The 21,341-nt window shown below is 40.5% G+C and overlaps 1 protein-coding gene across 4 annotated transcripts in view; it reads right to left on the minus strand.

Annotated features, from left to right (window-relative positions):
* The window catches only part of ARMH3 (armadillo like helical domain containing 3), a 181,469-nt gene that overhangs the window by 16,859 nt on the left and 143,269 nt on the right, over window positions 1-21,341 (minus strand). For all 4 annotated transcript variants that reach the window (XM_027593642.2, XM_027593658.2, XM_027593649.2 and 1 more), the window contains one exon: window positions 12,390-12,468. In XM_027593642.2, coding sequence (XP_027449443.1) covers window positions 12,390-12,468 — 79 coding nt within the window. The remainder of the gene's footprint in view (window positions 1-12,389; window positions 12,469-21,341) is intronic.

Here is a 21,341-nt window from a genome sequence, read left to right on the forward strand (position 1 = left end):
TCCGACTCTTGATTTTGGCTCAGGTCACGATCTCACAGTCGTGAGACTGAGCCCCGTGTTGGGCTATGTGCTGAGCGTGGAGCCTACTAAGATTCTCTTTCTCTGGGGTGACTGGATGGCTCAGTGGGTGGGTCATCTGATTCTTGATTTCAGCTCAGGTCATGATCGGGTCCTGAGATTAAGTCCCAGGTCAGGCTCAGTGCTTAGCACAGAGTCTGCTTATTCCTTTCCTTCCCCTCTACCCCCTCCCCCTGCTCCTTTGTGCACTTGTGCACACACTCTCCTTCTCTAAAATAAATAAAATCTTAAAAAAAAGAAATTCTCTTCCTCTCCCTCTGCCCCCTCCCTAAAATAAAAAGAGCTATTATAAATTTGTTCAAGTATTTAAAAACATCCATGAATGTAATAAGGAACAAAATGGAAGATATAAAGCACAACATAATAAAACTGCTGAGAATTAGTGTTAGAGAGTATCAAAAGCAGCCAGAGGGGAAAGAATATATTATATAGAGAGGAAAAAAAGAGAAGAATTCACATTTGTTGTCATAAACTATATAAACAGAAAACAACAAAATACTATCTGTGCCCCCCAAAATTTACTGTTAAGCTAGAACTCTATATCCAGCAAACACATCTTTCAGAAATGAGGGTGAAATACAGATTTTTTCAAACAATCTGAGAGAATATGTTGCCAAAGTGCTGCACTACAAGAGATGTTAAAAGAAGTCCTTTTGGCAGAAGGAAAATTACATTATCTGGATCTATAAATAGGAATGGACACTGGAATGGCAAATACATGGATAAATATAAAGTACTTTTACATAAATTTTAAAATGAGGAAAAAGATAATTGACTCTTTAAAGCAAAAAATAATAGCAATGTGGGAATTCCCATGTCTGTGTGCATTCCCTCATGTACCTATGTACACTATTAAATTTGGTTTTCTCCTGTTTAAGAAATAATAGTAATAATAGCAATGTATTTATAAAAACTGGAAGAAAATTTATAAAACCTAGAAGAAAAATGTATGACAACACTAGTACAAAGGACAGGACGGAGCAAATAGCAATAAATGATTGCAAGGTTATTACATGTTACATGAAGTCATATAACATTATTTTGAAGGTACGCTGTGATAAGTTAAAGAGCAACAACGAAAAATAAATGAAGAGGTACAGCTAAAAAGTCAGTAGTGAACATAAAATATACTAAAAGACACCCAGTTAATCCAAAAGAAGGCAGAAAAGAAAAAAATGAATAAAGAACAGGTGGGAGAAAAAGGAAAAAAAAAGGCAAGATGGCAGATTTTAACTCAGCCATATTGATAAATTAAATGTAACACTTCAATCAAAAGACAGAGACTGTCAGATTGGACATAAAATTAAGATCCAAAGAATCTTCTAAAGGAAATTCACCTAAAATATAAAGATACAGGTTGAAAGTGAAAAGATGGAGAAAGATATCCTTCTGAAGACACTAATTAAAGAAAACAGAATTGCTATAGTAATATCTGACAAAGGAGACTTCAAAACATGGAGTACGGTGTGCCTGGGGGGCTCAGTCGTTAAGCGTCTGCCTTTGGCTCAGGTCATGGTCCCAGAGTCCTGGGATAGAGCCCCGCATCGGGGTCCCTGCTCTGCAGGAAGCCTGCTTCTCCCTCTCCCACTCCCTCTGCTTGTGTTCCCTCTCTTGCTGTGTCTCTGTCAAATAAATAAATAAAATCTTTAAAAAAAAAAACAAGGAATACTATCAGGAGTAAAGAGTGAAATTTCCACAATGATAAAAGGGTCCATTCATTACAAAGATGATTATATATATGTATATATATTTATTTATACACACACACACACACACACACACACACACACACACACACACACACACACACACACACCTAATAAGAGAGCTTCAAAATTCTGAATGAAGCAAAACTGACAGAACTGAAGGAAGAAATAAAAAAGTCTACTATTACAGTTATAAGTTTTGATACTCATAACTGATAAAACAATTAAGACAGAAAATCAGTGAAGAGAGAAATTTAAACAACATTACTAACCAGACTGACCTAAAGCCATTTATAGAAAACTCTATTCAACAGGAGAGTACATATTCTTTTTTAAGGTGAGAACATATTCTTTTAAAATGCACACAGAACATTCACCAAGATAGATCACATACTAGATCATAAAACAAATCTCAGTAAATTTAAAAGGAATGAAATCAATCAATCATATTTTCTATCTACCAGGGAAAAATAAGAAATTAATAACAGAAATTTATCTGAAAAAATCCCCCAAAATGGAAATGAAACAACACAGTTCTAAATATCACTAAAGAAATGAGAAAATACTGTGAAATGAATGAAAATGAAAACACAGCATACCAAATCTATGCGGTGTTGCTAACACAGGCGAAATTTATAGCATTAAGTTTTTATATTAGAAAATAAAATCAGGGGTGCCTGGGTGGCTCAGTCGTTAAGCGTCTGCCTTCGGCTCAGGTCATGATCCCAGGGTCCTGGGATTGAGCCCCACGTTGGGCTCCCTGCTCTGCGGGAAGCCTGCTTCTCCCTCTCCCACTCCCCCTACTGTGTTCCCTCTCTTGCTGTGTCTCTCTCTGTCAAATAAATAAAATCTTTTATAAAAAGAAAATAAGAAAATCAATGATCTAAGTTTCTTTTTTTTTTAAGATTTATTTATTTATTTTTAAGGATTTTATTTATTTATTTGTCAGAGAGAGAAAGCACAAGCAGAGGGAGCTGCAGAGGGAGAGGGAGAAGCAGGCTCCCCGCTGAGCCCGACGCAGGGCTCGATCCCAGGACCCTGGGATCATGACCCAGGCCAAAGGCAGGCGCTTAACCAACTGAGCCACCCAGGCGCCCCAGGAAGGTTTTATCTTAGGTTTCTAAAGGGTCAGGTCAGGCTGCTGCAAGCATGTCACATACATCAGCTGAGGTCTACAGGAGAACACATAAGCAAAGGTCTAAGCAAGAAAGCAGTGATGCTGATGCTTATACTGTGAAGTCTTCATGGGCATGCATGAATTTTACATTTTTATAGCCCCTGGCTTGGCACACAGCAGATACTTCTGTACTTTTGCACTGAAAAAAATGAATCTGGGGAACTTGAGGCGAGGGCATATATTCCCTGTCTTACTGCACTAACCAAAGACACTCAGAAGTAGAGAATTCTGAGACCAAGGAGGTTCTGAGAGCTTCCTTAAGAGGTAAGAATTGGTTCTTTTTCAAAACACTTTAGCCCAAACTGGCTGAAACAATGAAAACAAGCCAACAGCCCAGGAACTAGAACAAATAACAACCTGGTAACAAAATCAGACTGTATTGAGTGAGCACCCCTCCCTCGCGCTGGTGTGCTTACAGTGACTTTCTTTTTGCCTTTTTTTTTTTTTAAAGATTTTATTTATTTATTTGACAGAAAGAGAGAGAGAAAGCGAGCACAAGCAGGGGGAGAGGCAGAGGGAGAAGCAGGCTTCCCGCTGAGCAGAGAGCCTGACGTGGGGCTCTCTCGACCCCAGGACCCTGGGATCATGACCTGAGCCAAAGGCAGACGCTTAACCGACTGAGCCACCCAGGTGCCCCTTACAGCGACTTTCTATCCAAGATAACCTGAATCTCTCTCCAGGGCACAGTCATCCAATATAATTGTTTGGAATCTAGGATCCAAAAGGTGGTCACAAATCTCTAAGGATTAAAAAAAAAAAAATGATGCCTTTTAAAAGGTAACTGTTTCCTCTATACAGCCATCCTGCATATGATACATAGACATTCCTCCCCCCTTTTTTTTCTCTTTCTATTTTCATCTTGTATACTTCAGGACTAAACTCAATTTCAGAACCAATGTAAGCTGGCCAATTCTCCCAGTCCATTCATGTCTTTCAAGCCTGCTACTAAAGGGCTTTCCACTGCCCTGAGATTTATTGATCTGACAGACTGGCTCTGCCCTTCAGCAAGGTGGATCAGATAATGAACCTCACAGTGGGTGATTAGTGAGAGGCCATCAGCTGGTTAAAGGAGTGGTGACAGTGACTTTCTTTAATTTCCCTGGGCAGTTGCCCCACCTCTCTGACTTTATTTGGCTGAAGCCCTAGGTAGCCCTTGTGAAGCTTTTCTTTGCACTAATTACAGATCCAACGTGTCCAGGCCCTTACCCTCCACAAGCAAGGCATGCAATCACACTAAGAGGCAGCCAAGATAATGGGGGTGGGGGAATCATGACACAAATATCGCATCAGGCCTTCTCCTTCTCTGTGGCTTATTGTAGGGAGGACAATTCTCCCAGCTCAAACCAAGAGGAGAGTGTCTCTGTCTTCCCCACATGAGGTTTCTTCTTTTGGAAACATCACATCTCAGGGAGGGAGAGAGAAAACACTGTCTCTAATCCTAGCTCACCAGCAATGTGACATGGGTCTCTGCCTCCCTGCCAGGCCTCACTTATCTATCACTCCCTAAAAGACAGAAATTTTTAACAGAAATCCCAGTTGGGGGCTACCCACAGTTTCCCTCTAGCTGAGTGGGTCATTTTTAAGATTGCAACTTCCTTTGCACAGTATCACTGTGAAAGGTCAAAGTGCTGTTACGGTATTTAGCAAAAAACATTTCCAATTAGCACAGCCTATAAAAGATAAAAGTTTGCATGGCAACATTTTTGGCCTCTGATGTTAGCAGAGTGGCAAACCATGCTCTTTCGAGCACACCTGATAGAGTTTTGAACTACCTCCCGAGGAAGCGGCTGCAGTGGAAATAAAACAAAAGTTCCCAAAGATCTATTTGGAAGGAAGGAGGTGGCTAAAAAACAAACCTAGGAGGGAAGTCCTACTTATACACTCTCATCTAATAATTGGAACAAAGGATCCTTCTTAGATTAAACCATGAAAGCAAGGGCTGCTGTTTCCTGTAACCTCTGGAAAAGCTGACAACTACTGGAATTCGTATAAGCTGCAACACTATTCCTCTGTGCACTGCCAATGAAGCTTCACTGGCAATGAAGCCTGCCTGAGGAAGACCAGAAGTTCATGTGATGCACATTTCAAAATTCATATTTAATTAGAGAAAATGCTGTCAGTGGCAGAGATGAATATTAAGCTGAGCTCTTCACCAGTGACCTCTGCATTCATCTAGCTTGGCTGTGGGACATTGATTTTGAGAGTCTTTGTTTTGTTGCTGTTGTTTTAGCAAAATGGAACTACTACTTTAAAAACAATTAAAATTCAATGTGCCACCTTTTAGAGTTTGACCCACATAAATATATTCTCCATTAAAGTAAAATCTCTCTCTTTTTTTTTAACTCACCATGTTCCTTTGGTGTGTGGAAAAACTATTTCTCATAGTAACTTTGCAGACATGCGTGATGGGATAGAGAGACTCTTTCCTCATTTATGAAGTTATCATAATGTGCCAGGAGCCTCTACTTAGACATTTCCGCCTAACTGGCAGGCAAATTCCCCAAGCCCCCGTTCAGTACTTAACTTCCTCAACTGAATGGTCTCTTCCCAAACCAGGACCTTTTTCTCATCCCCCAGGAATAAACCCTATTATCTGCACCATCCCTGCTTCTCCTTCCACCTTCCTATCCCTGGCCTCCCTCTTCCTTTAGAATACCTGGCAAGCTCAAGTTGTCACACATGCCTCAGCCTGATGAAGTGGAAGAAGCTCAGACTTCAGTGTCAGACAGACCTACGATCATGTTATGGCTTTGCACTAGCAGCTGTGGGACCATGGGCAAATTACTTAGCCTCTTTAGCATCCTCATCTGTAAAATGATAACTGCACCTACCCCAAATAGTTGATATAACGCTTAAGTAAATAACCTATGTCAAAGTGCCTAGATTAGTAACTATTAGTTGTTCCTTTCCTTTTATCTATTAATGTCCTCTTAAAATCTAAGATATCATCTCTCCTTTCTCAGGCAGTGCAGCCCACCTCCTGGTCCCTCCTAGCAGCACATCATCAGCTCACGCTCTTATGTGGACCTTCTCATGATGCCCTATATAACATTAAGTTAATTTCCGAGGTTAAACAGCTTGTAAGAAAATCCCTCTGCCTCTGACTCTGTCTTTCCTGCTTTAATGAACCCACTTAATGAACAACTCATACCAAACTTTTTTCTGCCAAAGAGGTCAATGAAAGCTGGAGTCTAAACGAAGGCAACAAAGAAGGTAGGGTCACACAGCCAATGCTGTGTCCCATGCTTGCACTCAGTAGGAGTTCGCACAGCAACCATCACTCAGGGTTATAGAGAGGCAGTGCAAAACTACAGGCTGTTGTAGAAAAACACAATGCCAAGTACAAGAAACTGAGTCATGGCTATCATAGGAATCCTAAATCTCAGACCTCCAGCATGTGTCTCTGTCAAGGCTGCTTTGCATGGTGGTTAAGGCCCTGCTGTAAGACAAAAAAACATCACAGGGGCTCTCAGAGTGGGCTACTCAGAGGTCTCAATTGCCCTGGGGAGAACTTTCTATCAGTGGCTCCCAGGGGGAAGTAAGGTACACTCACCTGTGCTCAGCCCTGCCTCATAGCTTTACAGCCCCCTTCTCCCAGTCAACCTCAACAACCAGTGATGTGCTGGAGCTGGCTCAAACACGGTTGGCCTGTGAGAGCTGACAGTTAAATTTTCAAGCATTGTGAGAGCCACTTGGCTTCACATTGGTAGCCATAGTGGGAGCATTCACACCCAACACTACAAATCAGCCCCCTTCCCAACACTCACCTCTGTCAGCAGTTGTTAAACATATACTAGGACACCAAGGGCCACCAACTCTAAAGCTGAAATATCAAGCTCCATTGCCTCATAAGCCCTGAAGCTCTTAGGATTATCTCCCCCGAGATCTTTCTGTGCTTCCTCCTAGATGTTCTCAAGTAATGGGTGCTACCCAGAGCCCCTAACAATGTTTGCCCCACAGACTAGGGCTTTCCTCTTATTACTATCTCACTCCTCTGTGGGAAAATAAAGCTAGATTTCATTAGGATTTCTAAATGCCTAGCATTTATTTGTAGTGGCTTTTATCTTAGGATCAGGAGAAAATCAAAAGGTTCAGAAAGATTTTAACAGACTGATGTAGTAGCTTCCAATGTAACCTTCACTCATTCAGATATGAAGCATTTTTTGTTTCCCTAATTTACTTTAATCTACTCCTACAAATAACTTAGATTCTTTGCTTTGTCATTATACTTTTGAAGGTACCTCTTGTAATATACAACATTATACATGCCTCCTCTGAATCCAAAATCCAAAGCCCTACTGAGAGTTGAGATTTAAAGAGATAATGGGGGGTAAACCTCCATAAAATTCCTAAAGTAGAAAACTTAAGAATCTGGTTACACTGTCCTATGGTCCTGTGATATATGGGGATGCCAGCAGACCACCTTGCTGATCCTCCTGGAAAATTCCCAAGTCTATATGTAGAGAAATTTTTAGTAGGCTCCTGGGCCACTTGGCTGAAAGGTACATCATCTTCAAAAGAGGTTTGCCCACTCCTAGAAAAAGGATGTATAATAGTGGTTGCCGGGGTAAGGAGGAAGGGGGAAAGGTAAGCTGTTCAACGAAAGGGCTTTAGTTTTGCAAGATGAAAAAGTTTTAGAGATCAACCACAACAACATGCACATGTCAACACTACTGTACTGTACACTTAAAAATGAATGGTTAAGGTGATAAATTTTGCTATGTGTTTTTTTACCAGCATTTTTTTAAAAAAGCTTGGTTGCCCATTAGGTCTCATCACTGCCTAGCACTGTGGCTGGTTCATCCTAGGCCTCTGATGAACACTCACGAATTGATTCAAAGGCAGTACAATTAGAACAGAGATGAGAATCAGTACATTAGGGATTATGGAAGTTGTGATGACAATTTAAATGACTGAATTGTATTTCTTTCTTTCGCCCCAAAGATTTTATTTATTTATTTGACAGAGAGAGACAGAGAGAGAGAGTGCACAAGCACAGAAACAGGGGGAGGGGCAGGCAGAGGGAGAGGGAAAAGCAGGCTCCCCGCCGAGCAGGGAGCAGGACCCTGGGATCATGACCTGAGCAAAGGCAGATGCTTAACTGACTGAGCCACCCAGGCGCCCCTGAATTGTATTTCTAAGTCATTCAGCCTCTGGGTACCCTGTGACACAAGGACAAGGTTTATAGAAACTCTGGGACTCTTCTCCCCTCTGTCTTTTTTCAGGTCCTGGCTTTTGAGTACATTTTACAATCTATGCCTCTTCATTTATCCAATCCCTATCCCTGCTCTTTGAAGGTCCACCCAATTCTTCTCTCTTCCATATGGCCTTTCTTGACCACCACAACCTACAGAGATCTTCCTCTAACAGGAGCTCACAGGTCCTACTGCTAGTACTGGTCAGCTTTCAATAAGCTGTCTTAAGCCATTTCTTGAATTTATTCCACCTTTTGAGAACAAAAGCCATTTATCATACTTCTGTATTCCTCAAAATGCCTAGCACAATCTGAAGCAAAGAGCAGACACTAAATGAAAATACTAATAGCTGAATGAAGGCTAAAGAAAGCAAGAGTGGGGGGCGCCTCAGTGGCTCAGTCCCTTAAGTGTCTGCCTTCAGCTGAGGTCATGATCTGAGGGTCTGGGGATAGAGCCCCTCCTCAGGCTCCCTGCTCAGCAGGGAGTCTGTTTCTCCCTCTCCCCCTGCTCCTTGTGCACTCTCTCTCTCTCAAATAAATAAAATCTTAAAAATAAAAAAGCAAGGGTGGACCAATCATTTATTTGTTTTCCAATGGGATATTTCAAAGTCACAAAATTGGTCATGAATGTGACTTAAAGCTTAAGTAATCAGGTGCTCAGAGAAGGTTTTGACTTGAATCCTAAATTGCAACTATGTACTCTAGATATTCAGGGCTCTAGAAAATCTTCTGTAAAGTTCTACCATGAAGCCCTCTCTTACCTATTAGGAAATTAGAACTGAAGTAAATCAGTATGTCATTTTTTTATTTGAGAGAGAGAATGTGCGTGTGCACACACAGGAGGTAGGGAAGGGGAGAGGGACAAGCAGTCTCCCTGCTGAGCACAGGAGCACCGTGCAGGGCTTGATCCCAGGACCGTGAGATCATGACCTGAGCCAAAGTCAGATGCTTCACTGACTGAGCCACCCAAGCTCCCCTTTTAAAAATTTTTTTTTTATTTTGCATAACATCTAAAATCATTTATTTCATTAAATATTTTACTATAGTGAAAATGTATTTTCTTTTCAAGATTTTATTCATTTATTTGTCAGTGTGGGACTCGAACCTACAACCCCAAGATCAAGAGTCGCACGCTCCTCCTACTGAACCAGCCAGGTGCCCCAAGATGGACCCTATTTAAGAAAAAAAAAAAGGACATATATAGAGAGACAGGAAGTACAACAGTGATTACCTTCAAGTGTGTGGAGGGGGAGATTGGGCAGTTATTGTTTAATGGGCATAAACTTTCAGTATGGAATAATAAAAAAGTTCTGGAGATGTATAGTAGTGATGGTTACAAAACGATGTGAATATACTTAATGCCACTTAACTTTACATTTGAAAATGGTTAAAATGGTAAATTTTATGTATATTTTACCACACACAAAAAGGAGTAAAAATGAACAAGCTCCACAATCAACCTTGGACAAATGTGACATCTGTGTATAAAATATAAAAATGCATGCAGTTTATTATACTAGATGATGCACAACCATTCAGTCACACTGAGGGTATTGACTGATTAGAAGGCTTTGCCCTCCATGAAGCCAATGAAAGTAACAGAAAAATGTTATGTATCTCCTGGAAATCTGAAAAACATTTCCAGTGTGAGAGAATAGACTTCATTTAATAAGTAATAATGAATTGACAAACATCACCTTGAAATGCCTCAGACAGAGGCTGGAATGTATCTGGGTGTTGTCAGAACTCAAAAATTCACAAATCTCTTGCCAGAACAAAATGGCTGGCTGGGCAGGCCAACCTAGCAAGAGCCTTCTCTTGTCTGCTATTTTACAAAGTGCTATAAATTCCAGTTAACACCTATCCATGGTCTTTAGGTTTTATTTTAGGAGTACTTTAGAATCCACTTGGGGACTGAGTTCCTGATTTTTTCTTTCTACTTAGTTTGCTGCTAACAACTGCAGGGCCCTACTGGATCCCAAAGCTCTTTGGGAAGTTGTGAATACACTTAACATTAAGTGATATTAGCATTGATGTTCATAAGTGAAGGGAGAGAAGTGCTCCAACACATGTTGGAGATTAACAAGGCAGTCAAATACTTCTAATCTGATAGTGCTGAGAATAAAACCAAGTGCACTGTAATGCTGTCATTTAGCGCCCTTCAAAGTCAGTTAGGGAAGAGAAGCAACAACTATTTTGAGGGCAGTTTTGAAAAGGGTCCCAGAATAGTATCACCCTTTCCCCACTTCCTAAGTGAAAAGGATTGCTATGAGAGATACTTAAGTGTACAAAAACCCTGTGAGATCAAGAACTACACTTAAGATTATTCACCACTATCCCCACTACCCAGCATCATACCTTGTAAACAGCAGGCATGTAATTATTCCCTAAGTAAATCTTTGAGAGCTGCTATCCTTTCCCCATTCTTGAATAGGGCTGTATACTTTCCCTCCCCACAGAAATCACCTCATCTCTGGCTTGTGGACTCTTTTTGAGAGGCACTTTCATCACTTCATTTAACTTTGAGAGAAGTTGGAGGAGGGTGAGGACACGTGCTTGCTAATCATCCTTTTCCAGATTGCCTCACACGCCAGAATGGATTTTTATTATTGGCCTGTGGCTGCTACTGCTGTAGAAGGATTTCAGCCTGACCTTCCCAAGCTGCTGGGGGTGAATACTGCACGTGGCTGACAGGGAAAATGTGTCCTTTTTTTTTTTAAAGCTTTTAGACTAACCAGAGCTCACTGTGGTAGGAAAGTCACCCTTTCTTTCATCATACAAAACTCAAGATGCTGAATTCTTTTGCATAAAAATGATAGAGTAAACTGATCTGAACTGGTCCAACAGGAAAAAGGTAGCATCCTGAAGCACCTCACAGAGAGCAGTGGCATCAAAACACAGTACTCATGGAAAAAAGAAAATGAAAGCCATTTACAAAAGCAGTTTAAATAAGAGGATGGAAATCTCACAGCTGGCCTCACAAAAGAGAACAAATATGTCAAAGGAACAACTGATAGACTAATAGAGTCCTATCCATCTGGCTGAGGACAGAGCCACTGGTGGGAATACTGAGAAGCCTGTCTGTTAGGGAAAAGGCTGCCTGCTGCCTCACTGAGTGAGCTGAAGAGCTTTTAGAAACACTGGAACACAGGCTCACACCAGAGCTGGCACGCTCTACCAGCAAAAGACTCAGAGAAGGGTTATACTGATAACGCTGGCAAAAAAGGGAGAGCAGAGTATGTTTTTTTGGTTTGGAAGTTATACCTGGACTCTCAACTCATGACTACCCTGGCCCTCCACTTTGGGAGTTGGGTGGGAAAGAAAGGAGATTGTGTGAATAGAATGTCTCATTTTGTGCTTTTTCTTTTTAATTTTATTTATTTATTTATTTGAGAGCGAGAGAGCACAAGTGGGGGGTGGAGCGGCAGAGGAAGAGGGAGAAGCAGACTCCCCACTGAGCAGGGAGCCAGACGTGGGACTCGATCCCAGGACCCTGGGATCATGACCTGAGCCGAAGGCAGACGCTTAACCAACTGAGCCACCCAGGCGCCCTCATTTTGTGCTTTTAAAAACAGGACTCAAGAGTCTTATTCTGAAACATCAAGTTCAATCCCATGCCACTCTAATGCCCCATCTGTACTTTTATATAATGCAGAGCTGAGTGCAGGCACTTTGGGAGAAGGGGAAATCAGGCCAGACTCAAGGAAAACAAACACATAACGCTATCTGCATCTCCAACTCAGTCCCTACCATAGAAGAACCTGCTCAGAAATAATTGCTCAAGGCAAATAGAACTCAATTACTGAGGAAAATCTACCCCAATGAGGGCTCATATTTTAATAAGCCAAACAGCATCAAATTGAGCTGAACTCAGAGTTTTTCTAATTGGCAGTTTTATCCATTTCTAAGTTCTCATTTCTTATTTTTAAAAATCAAAATGACTCTCTGCCTAAAATTAAAAAAAGAAATGCCTATCACCCACTCTAAAATAATAATTCACTAAACTTTCACCTACATATCTTCTATATAATTAAACGAACCCCTCATATGGCACAAAAGCAGAAGCCATCACTCTATTTAAAGTACTATCAACAAATCCCTTAGTAATTGCTCTTAGAAGCTTGGTTCCTGCTACCAGCTCAGTCACAGAATACCTCTGCTGTCAAAGAGAGGACAACTGCTTGATCCCAGCCACCAACTATTAGGGGTCACTCTGGGGAGGGCAGTGGCTTACCTGCTCCTCTGACAGTTGGGATATGTGATTCACAGCAGCATAGGATTCAATTTTGGGGTTAAAGTGGTTGATGATGGCTCTGAAAAAAAGAATTAACATTAATATGGCATCAGATGGAAAAGGCAGATAAATGAGTTAAAAACAAGTATCGAGTACCCTCTAGTTTAGAGTATGAGTGCACAGGGGTGATTGTCAGAGGGTAACTATCTTTTTATTGAACACGGGGGTGAACCTGATAACTCTGAAATAAGAAGGGCTTAAAATTTTTTAGATCAAGAGTAGAATCAAATGTCTCTGCTCTGCAAATGAACTAAGGGGAAAAAAATCTCAACCAAACAAAAAACAAAACCAAGCATCCTTAGGCAAGAAACAGGACCCAGGGGGCTGTCCACTAGGGGGCCCTGCTGTTTCAGTCAGAAAGAAAAGTCGTTTGCTCTGCTCTGACTTGGGAGAATAGGGCACTCAGTAAAGCTGGACCTACACATAGGCTAAATACAATCCCTGAAGAAGCTGAGTTTTATCAAAGCCTAGAACCAATCTTCATACTTGTTAGTTAATAATTTCAAACCAAAATTTTATTTCCAGCCATTCAAACCAAAATCTGAGTGTCATTTTCAAACATTCCTCTCTATCAACCTCACATTCAAGGTCACCAAGTCTTATCAAATCTAGTTCTTCAAAAAATCTGTGAAATCTGAAATAAAGTTCTCTGAATCCAATGCGTTTGGTGTATATGTAGGTCCTTGTCATTTCTTGTCTAGTGTAGCAGAAAAAGCACAGGTTTCAGATCAGGGTTTATCATAAGTCCATATTAATACAAAATTGATTAAATAAACGGGGAAAAGAGAAAAATCTTTCTAACAGAATTCCAAATAATATATGTAGATACTCTCCCCTTTAGGAGGTGGAGTTGGTTCCCATTCCCACTGAGGGTAGGCTAGACTTAGTGACTTATTTCCAAAGAACAGAGTAGTAAAAGGGAAAAACAGTAACTTTACTGTAAAGAATCTTGGCAAATACTACCTTATTAGCCAAATGATTAATGTAAACATTGCCAGTGACTCATGTAGCTGTCCTGTAACCCCTGGTATGATCTTATGAAAAGGAAACTTTACCTGTTATATACTCCCAAACCCACAACCTCAGTCTCATCATGAGAAAAATGACAAAACCAGACTGGGGGCATTCTATAGAATACCTGGCCAGTACTCCTTAAGACTGTCAAGGTCATAAAAAAAAAAAAAAAAAAAGACTGTCAAGGTCATGAAAAACTGTACTTGAGAAATTGTCACAGACCAGAGGATATTGGGGAGACATGACAACTAAATGCAATGTGATACCCTGAATTGGACCCTGGAACAGAAAGAAAATTAATAAACTGGTGAAATCCAAATAAAATACGGAGCTTAGTTAATAGTAATATATTATTACCAGTTTCTTAGTGATGAAAAAATGTACCTTGGTAATGTAAGATGGGGGAAACCTGGTTGAGGGGCATACAAGAACTCTGTGTATTATCTTCGCACTTTTTCTGTAATTCTAAAATTATTCCAAAATTAAAAGTTTGTTAAAACGCGTGGGTGTGTACGTGCATACATGTGAATGTGTGGTAGTGCAATAGAAATCAATGTTTTCTTTTAATATAACATTGATAGTATAAAATTCTTGAACCATTTAATATGGGTAATAAAAGTATAAGCCAAACTTCAAAAAAAAATCATGGTTTGACCATTTGTTATTTTGGATTTTTAGGAAACTACATGTCTCAGAGGGAAAAAGTGGGAATAACACCTACCTTAGCACTTAGTACAGTACCCAGGAATAGTACATTGTAGGCATAAAATAAGTGTTTGTCGAAAGAGTGACTAAATCTTAAGAGGATTCTTGCAACATTTATATAATAAAGCAATGTCAAACATCTAGCACAGTGCCTGGCACACAGCTGGTACACAATAAATATTCAATGAATGAATACATCAAACGGGATAGTAATGGTCAGGAATAGAGGAAAATTCTGGTAACTTATTTTTTCAGAGACTACGAAGAAGGGCTGAGATGTTACCTGCAAGTTAAGGTTGTAATTTGGTCTAAATCCAAAGTGGGAAAGAATTTGGACCAAGTAGGGGTGAAATATTTTTCTCATTCAGAAAGTAAAGTTTGAAGGTATTGGCAGGGATGACAACAGGAGCAGAAAAGGAAAACCAAGAGCCTAAACCCAGTAAGAAGACAGGGGAGGAAGTTTAGAGAGGAACTGAGAATCCCCCCAAACCTAGCCAGCAGTACCAAGTTAAAGTTAACTAAGTGGAGAGTAGGAGTCATAGGGTTTAGCATCTAAGAGCTACAGGATCAAGAAAAAGAAATACAGTAACCAAATCTATCTACAACTGGACCTCAGTTATTTTAGGAAAAAGAATCTGAACTCTGTAAATACATTCATTTTGCGGCTTTATAATGGTTTTTTCTTTTGGATTTTCCTTAAATTTCTTAGTAAAATTTTTTTGAAAAAATGTTTTTAAAAAATCCTGACTCAACTGAACTAGGGTTGTTTGTTTTCGTTTGCCTAGGTTTGGAAAACAGAGGGGACTCCAAAGTATTTTCGTGTCTGTCTGGGTGGGCGAGTAGCAGCCATGGGGGCCCAGGTGGCAATCCAGTGAAGCTGGTGAGGTCTGGACAATGAAATAATCCCTGGGAATGAAACTGATGGGGATGCTGTAATTCTGTTCCCTTTCTACCCGAGGAATTCTTGCACTAGCAAAGAAAGCAAGGAAGCAAGAAAAGGAAAAGAGAAAGGAGAAACAGAAAGAAGACAGGAGAGGGAAGGGGAAGAGGAAGGAAGGGAAGAGATAGGGAATGAGGGAGAGAACGGAAAAGCCTGGAAAGTATTCTCCTCAAAAAGTATACTTATTTCCTTCCCTTCTCAAAGTTGTACCTGTCAAGTGTCAGCTGGATCTATAGATGATCTATGTTAGCAGGGCATATATGCTGATATTGTTTGAGCATGTTCATCTTGAGAGTACGAAAGATATGCCAATCTGGGAATTTGGAATAAGGATAAAATCATCCTCCAACCTCCCCTGTGACACTCCCCCAGAGCCTCAGTTCTCAGCAGGCGATTAAAAAGCCAGATGGAACAGTCCAAATCCAGTTAGCAGTCTCTAACCCAGTACACACAAAGGGCATAGAGTATATGCCTCTGCTTTATTTTTCTTGCTGTTTCTTTGGGACAGTTAAAAATCTGAGTACTAATCTGATCTATTGGAGATGCTAGATGCAGGGCTCTAAGCCTAAGAGGTAAGAAAAATTGTCTTGACACTGGCTGTTCTCCTTCCAGGCCTTTTAGCAAGGAATTTCAGAGAGGGCTTGGAAGCTTCCTATTAAAGTTCTCAGGACTTCATACCGTTGAAATGGAAATTTGTTCTGAGATAGCAAAGAGACGACAAAACACTGAAACCAGGCTAAGTCCGCCCACACTGAGTGACACATGCCTTTGCAGCAACTGGAATACTTAGCTGCTCCTTCCCCAGGAACTTTGCAGCCTACTAGGGCTCACCTGGGTTATGATTCCACACTGCCCCACCTGGCCAGGTCCTAGAATAGGATTTATGCCTGACTAGTATTCAGTGGGAAAAAGATGACGTACTAGATTTATAGATGATGAGCCTCTCTCTTTTCTTTAGGCTTCCCTTCCAACTGATACCATCTCTAAAGGGATTTACTACCATCTCTTCTGAATACTTTTTTGGGGAGGGTCTCCTCATAGATTCTAACAGTAGCTCTCTCCTCTTACTGATCAAAACCTAACAGGTAGCAATTGTCTAATGCTTAAGTCTAAAATTTGAGTGTTCCAGCAAGGAAGAAATGGCAATTTCTCTCTCTCTCGCCTTCTCTCCCTCTCTTTCCTCCCTCCACCATGTGAGGACACAAGGCAGAAGGCAGCTGTCAACAAGCCAGGAAGGAAGTCCTCACCAGAAACTGACCCTGCTGAACCCTGATCTGGGACTTTTGGCCTCCAGAACTGTGAGAAAACAAACATCTGTTTTTTAAGCCACCTAGTCTATGATATTTTGTTATGGCAATTGAGAAGACTAACACATAGATATTCTACAGGACCCTGGCCATTTGGGCAAAGCAGACTCCAAACCAGAGTCCATCTTTAGCAAAGTAGTAGAGTGGATAAAGCCTGCTTGTCATTCTGTAGGTGACTTCCTCTCTTTAAACCCTTTATATTGTGGGTTATTATTTCCTTCCCTTCTAGAAGAGGATCCTGAGGTTCCTATGCCTCAAAGTTCCAGTCACAAATGCCACAAATGTAGCTACATGGCTTACCAGTTTCCCAGGCAGAGTGAGCTGGGCCCTTTAGCCTTTACTAAGTGAGAAACAGAGACTTTAATAGATAAAGATCTTGCAGGGGTTTCTGAGTGGCCTGTGCCATAGAGAAGACACACATACACTGAAAAGAGACAATGTCTGAAAAAATAGGATGAGCAGCAACATACTGGCTAAGAAAGAGATGTTTGTTTTTCCTTTCATTTGCATCTTGAGGTTGATTTTCATCTAATCACAGCCTTTCAGGTATTTAAACAAAACCTAGTTTATGCCAGCCAAAAGCTTTTATGCTGAAAAGTATTTTAGAAAAGGGGACTTAAAAGGAAGAAGAGGAGGAAGAAGAGGAAGGTTTGAGTGGGCAAAGAATTTTTCGAGAAAACAGCCATTATGAAAAAATTAAGATATGACAAAGATGACCAAAAAAGATGTCCCTTTGACACAAGTGGTAAGATAAATGGGAAAAGAATAGTCTATTCAAGAAATAGTGCTGGGAAAACTGGATATCTACATGCAAAAGATTGAAGTTGATCCCCTACCCCATACCATACACAAAAATTAACAGAATGGATCACAGATTTAAATGTACAATCTAAAAACTGTACAAATCTTAGAAGAACACATAAATCTTTGTGACCTTGGCTTACGCAATGATTTCTTCAGATCCCAAAAGTGGAAGTGACAAAAGAAAAAGTAGGAAGAAGATTTAAGGAAATAAGGCCCAAGGAAAGGGAAAGGAATCTGAAAGTAGAACTTTGTGGCAAAAGGGAATATAATTTCTTTTTTTTTTAATCTTTTTTTTTTAAAGGTTTTATTTATTTATTTGAGAGAGAGAGAGAATGAGAGATAGAGAGCATGAGAGGGAAGAGGGTCAGAGGGAGAAGCAGACTCCCTGCTGAGCAGGGAGCCCGATGCGGGACTCGATCCCGGGACTCCAGGATCATGACCTGAGCCGAAGGCAGTCGCTTAACCAACTGAGCCACCCAGGCACCCCAGATTTCAATTTTTCAAACTGAATGAATAAATCAAAGTCTAAGAAGGTTTTTGTTCAGTCTCACCACAAGGAGGTCCATGATCACCAGCTAATTCTCCAAAAGTATGAGAATAACAATAAACATGTTTTATCCCCATCCCAAGAGAAAGGGTAGCTCAGACATGAACAATCTGTTCATGTTCCTTCAAAGAGGGAACTAAAGTTGTCACTGAAGACAGTAAAGCTTTCTCTTCCTCTTAAGTCTTACCAGGAGACAAGAGGAAAGCTTTCTGGCATTTCTTATTAATCTAATACTTCCTGAAAGTAAGCCTAAGTTTTTGTTTGTTTGGGATGGGGGGGGACACGGAAGGAATGGGGGAGTGTGTTATACTCTGTTACTGGGTCTCCTAATGCCACTGAATGAGGAAGTCCCAAAAGGAAAAGGCAAAAGAAACAGACAATGTCATAGTAAAGGGAAACTACTAAAGCCAGCCATGGAGAGATAGCTCTGTACCCAAAGCACCTTTAAGGGCAAGAATCTGGGCCACTCTCTAATGCAACTGCCAACTTCTGATTGCCAAAGACAGGGGTCACTTATACAAACTGAAGCAAAATGAAGTGGACAGATGGAACAGCAAGGCTGAGCCACAAACTAGCTAGGGATTTCTTGGTCCATTTTTAACTTATTCTCTCTGACTCATGACTCTGCAAAGCAGCTTTCTTTTCCCTAGTGCTAGGTGGATGATGGCTGAGAAACATAGTTAATGCCCAACTCACCCAAGAAATACAGGAGAATGTTTCCTTAACAATGTAGACAATGTAGATTAATAGAAAATGTAGATTCTTCCTCATATCCAGAGGAAATCTAAAGCAAATCCTCCAAAGATGCAAATTCTCACAGCTCCAGCTATCTCCCACAGACAAAAGCATCTAAGAGTCTTTTATGAAACAATAAATAAATAACAGTTTCACCCAGAAGCCCAGAACATGGTGATTGTTTCCTTACTGAGCTATTTGAAGGAAGCAGCCTATCTCTAAAAGCTGTTATGTAAATCCTTCAGGCAGAAAGGAGAAAAACAGGCAAAGGCTGTTTATAGGAGAAGTTTCTGTAGCTCTTACTCCAAGGAAGTAAGAAACATGACTAGTATACTCAAGATGGTACACACTGGGAATATTCTTAAAAGTTTCACTCTAAAATTATTCCTATAAGGCTACCAGATTTACATTAAAGAGTCTGATTAGGGGTACATATCTGAAGCCTGATAAAAATAAATTTGGATCTCAAGCCCCAACCTCATAAGCACTATAGTCCTGTATTTTCAAATACTTGCTAAACACATACACCCGGACATCATGCTTTTATTTATATGGTTTTCTTCACATGGAATGCTATTTTCTTTACTCCTATAAAACATAAGTCTTACTTTTCCCTTAAAGGCCCAGTTAAAATACTCGGCTTCCCTGAACAACGTGGTATACATAATATAAGAAGCAAGGCTTTAGGGGCAGTAGATCCAAGTTAAAATCCTGGTTCTTCCACTTCTAGATTGTATGACCTTGCGCAAGAGACCATGCTCTCTGGTATCTGTTTCTTCATCTTATTGGATTTCCTTTGCAAAGCTTTCCTCCGTGTTTTCCTATATATACCATCTAACTTTACCGAAAGGGAACTTTTTTTTTAATACAAGCAGCTTCCCCTTTCCTACACCTAAAAAAGCAGTCCAGATATAATATACTACAGAGTTTATTCTCAGATGTCTGGGATTAAAGACAAGAAAATCATATTTATAATTGCTTCTACCTGGGAAATCTTCAAACATACAGGTAAAAGACTGGCTTCTGAGAAGGGGTAAAGGTATGACTGAGTGGTATGTGGCAGCAGATAAAATGGTTCATCTGAGGTTGAGTTATTTAAAAGTTTATTTATTTTTAATTTTTAAAAAAGATTTTATTTATTTATTTGACAGAGACAGAGAGACACAGCGAGAGAGGGAACACAATCAGGGAGAGAGGGAACACAATCAGGGGGAGCGGGAGAGGGAGGAGCAGGCTTCCCGCTGAGCAGGGAGCCCGATGTGGGGCTCAATCCCAGGGCCCTGGGATCATGACCTGAGCCGAAGGCAGACGCTTAACGACTGAGCCACCCAGGTGCCCCTAAAAGTTTATTTATTTTAAAGTAACTTCTACACCCAAGGTGGGGCTCGAACTCACAATCCCAAGATCAAGCGTTGTACACTCTTCCAACTGAGCCAGCCAGGCACCCCAAGTTATTTAAACTATCCTTTCTTTTCACCTTCAGAATTGCCTCACATACTCCCATTTCATGCAGTAATAAGCTTCCTTCCTCGAGGAGTCAATGAATCTTTAGCCCATCCAATTCAACAACAACAAAAAACAATTTCCCTTGATGCCTGTTAATGGCAGTGCATTACAAGCCTCAGAGACTCTGCTGATTAACATTAAGCAAAATAAAACCTCAAATAAGAATACCTTCTAACCTTTTCCCTTTTGAAACTATCTAGTCAAAACTTCAGCAACTGACCTGTTAGGGTTGTTCCTCTAACTCAACCCCTACATGCTAGGCTTTAACCCTTTCGTGCCAATTATCCCCTTTCTTATACTGCTGTTCCTGTGACCACTCTTTTCAGGACCAGAGACACAAACGTGTCATTTCAACCTTACTAGAGAAGGCATTCTGGCAACCATAAGGAAGGAAGAGCTACTGGCCATTGCATCTAGCTGCCTGATTTACCCAAAGATCCAACTATGTAAATTGGCCTACTTTATTACTAAAGAGAACTTGATTTATTCGTGTACACAAATTTATTAGTTGATAGGAGTGGAACAGGAAAGGTGTATCATTGACTACACCATAGTAACCCTAATAGTTCAACCTAAGGAGTGATATGAGTTCAGCATTTCTCTTGATTTCTAGGTGAGAAACACATGTGTCATACCAGAAAACTTATTCACCTACTGGACTACATTTTCATCCAGGCTTGGCACCGAACAAATGAAGGTTCACAATTCATTAACTGGAGGGAAACAAGAAAGAGTTAATGTGTATGAAATGTACATGCACACGCTTGAGGGGCAGTTGCCTCATTTTCTGAAGCTGTGTGCATGACTACGCATTTTGGCAGTTTGGACTTTCTACCTTGATGCATGACTTTGCCCAATGTAGGTTTCCACCTCATCACCTGCTGGAAATTAAGCAATTGGTTATAGCTACTTTGCTTGAAAAATGAGCTAATTTCTAGTTACTGTGGCCCCAGACCATAGATTAAAGCCAAGTAAGATGCCATGGGCTTTACACTTTGGCTAAATCATCTCCTCTAGCTCTGGTGTAAGAAAGGAATGGAATTCCATCCTGCTTTAGATACCAGCCTGACATTTTCCCCGTTTCTACAATCAGAATGAATGTAAATGGAGAACGAACCAAAGGAGTTGAAGGAACCACACAAGTAAAATGGACCATCTACATTTCCATAAAAGACATCACTTAATCCATTCTCCTTAAGAATGCTTACAGTAAATGAACAGAGGCTCCAGAATTGTCCTAGGGACAAAACACCTACAAGATTAGCCATCTCTACTCAGATCCCATTGCTCTGTGCTTCAGATTCCCTTACACCATCTCTAGCTACAGGCCAGGA

The sequence above is a fragment of the Zalophus californianus genome, chromosome 15, assembly GCF_009762305.2.
Source record: "Zalophus californianus isolate mZalCal1 chromosome 15, mZalCal1.pri.v2, whole genome shotgun sequence".
NCBI classification, from domain to species: domain Eukaryota; kingdom Metazoa; phylum Chordata; class Mammalia; order Carnivora; family Otariidae; genus Zalophus; species Zalophus californianus.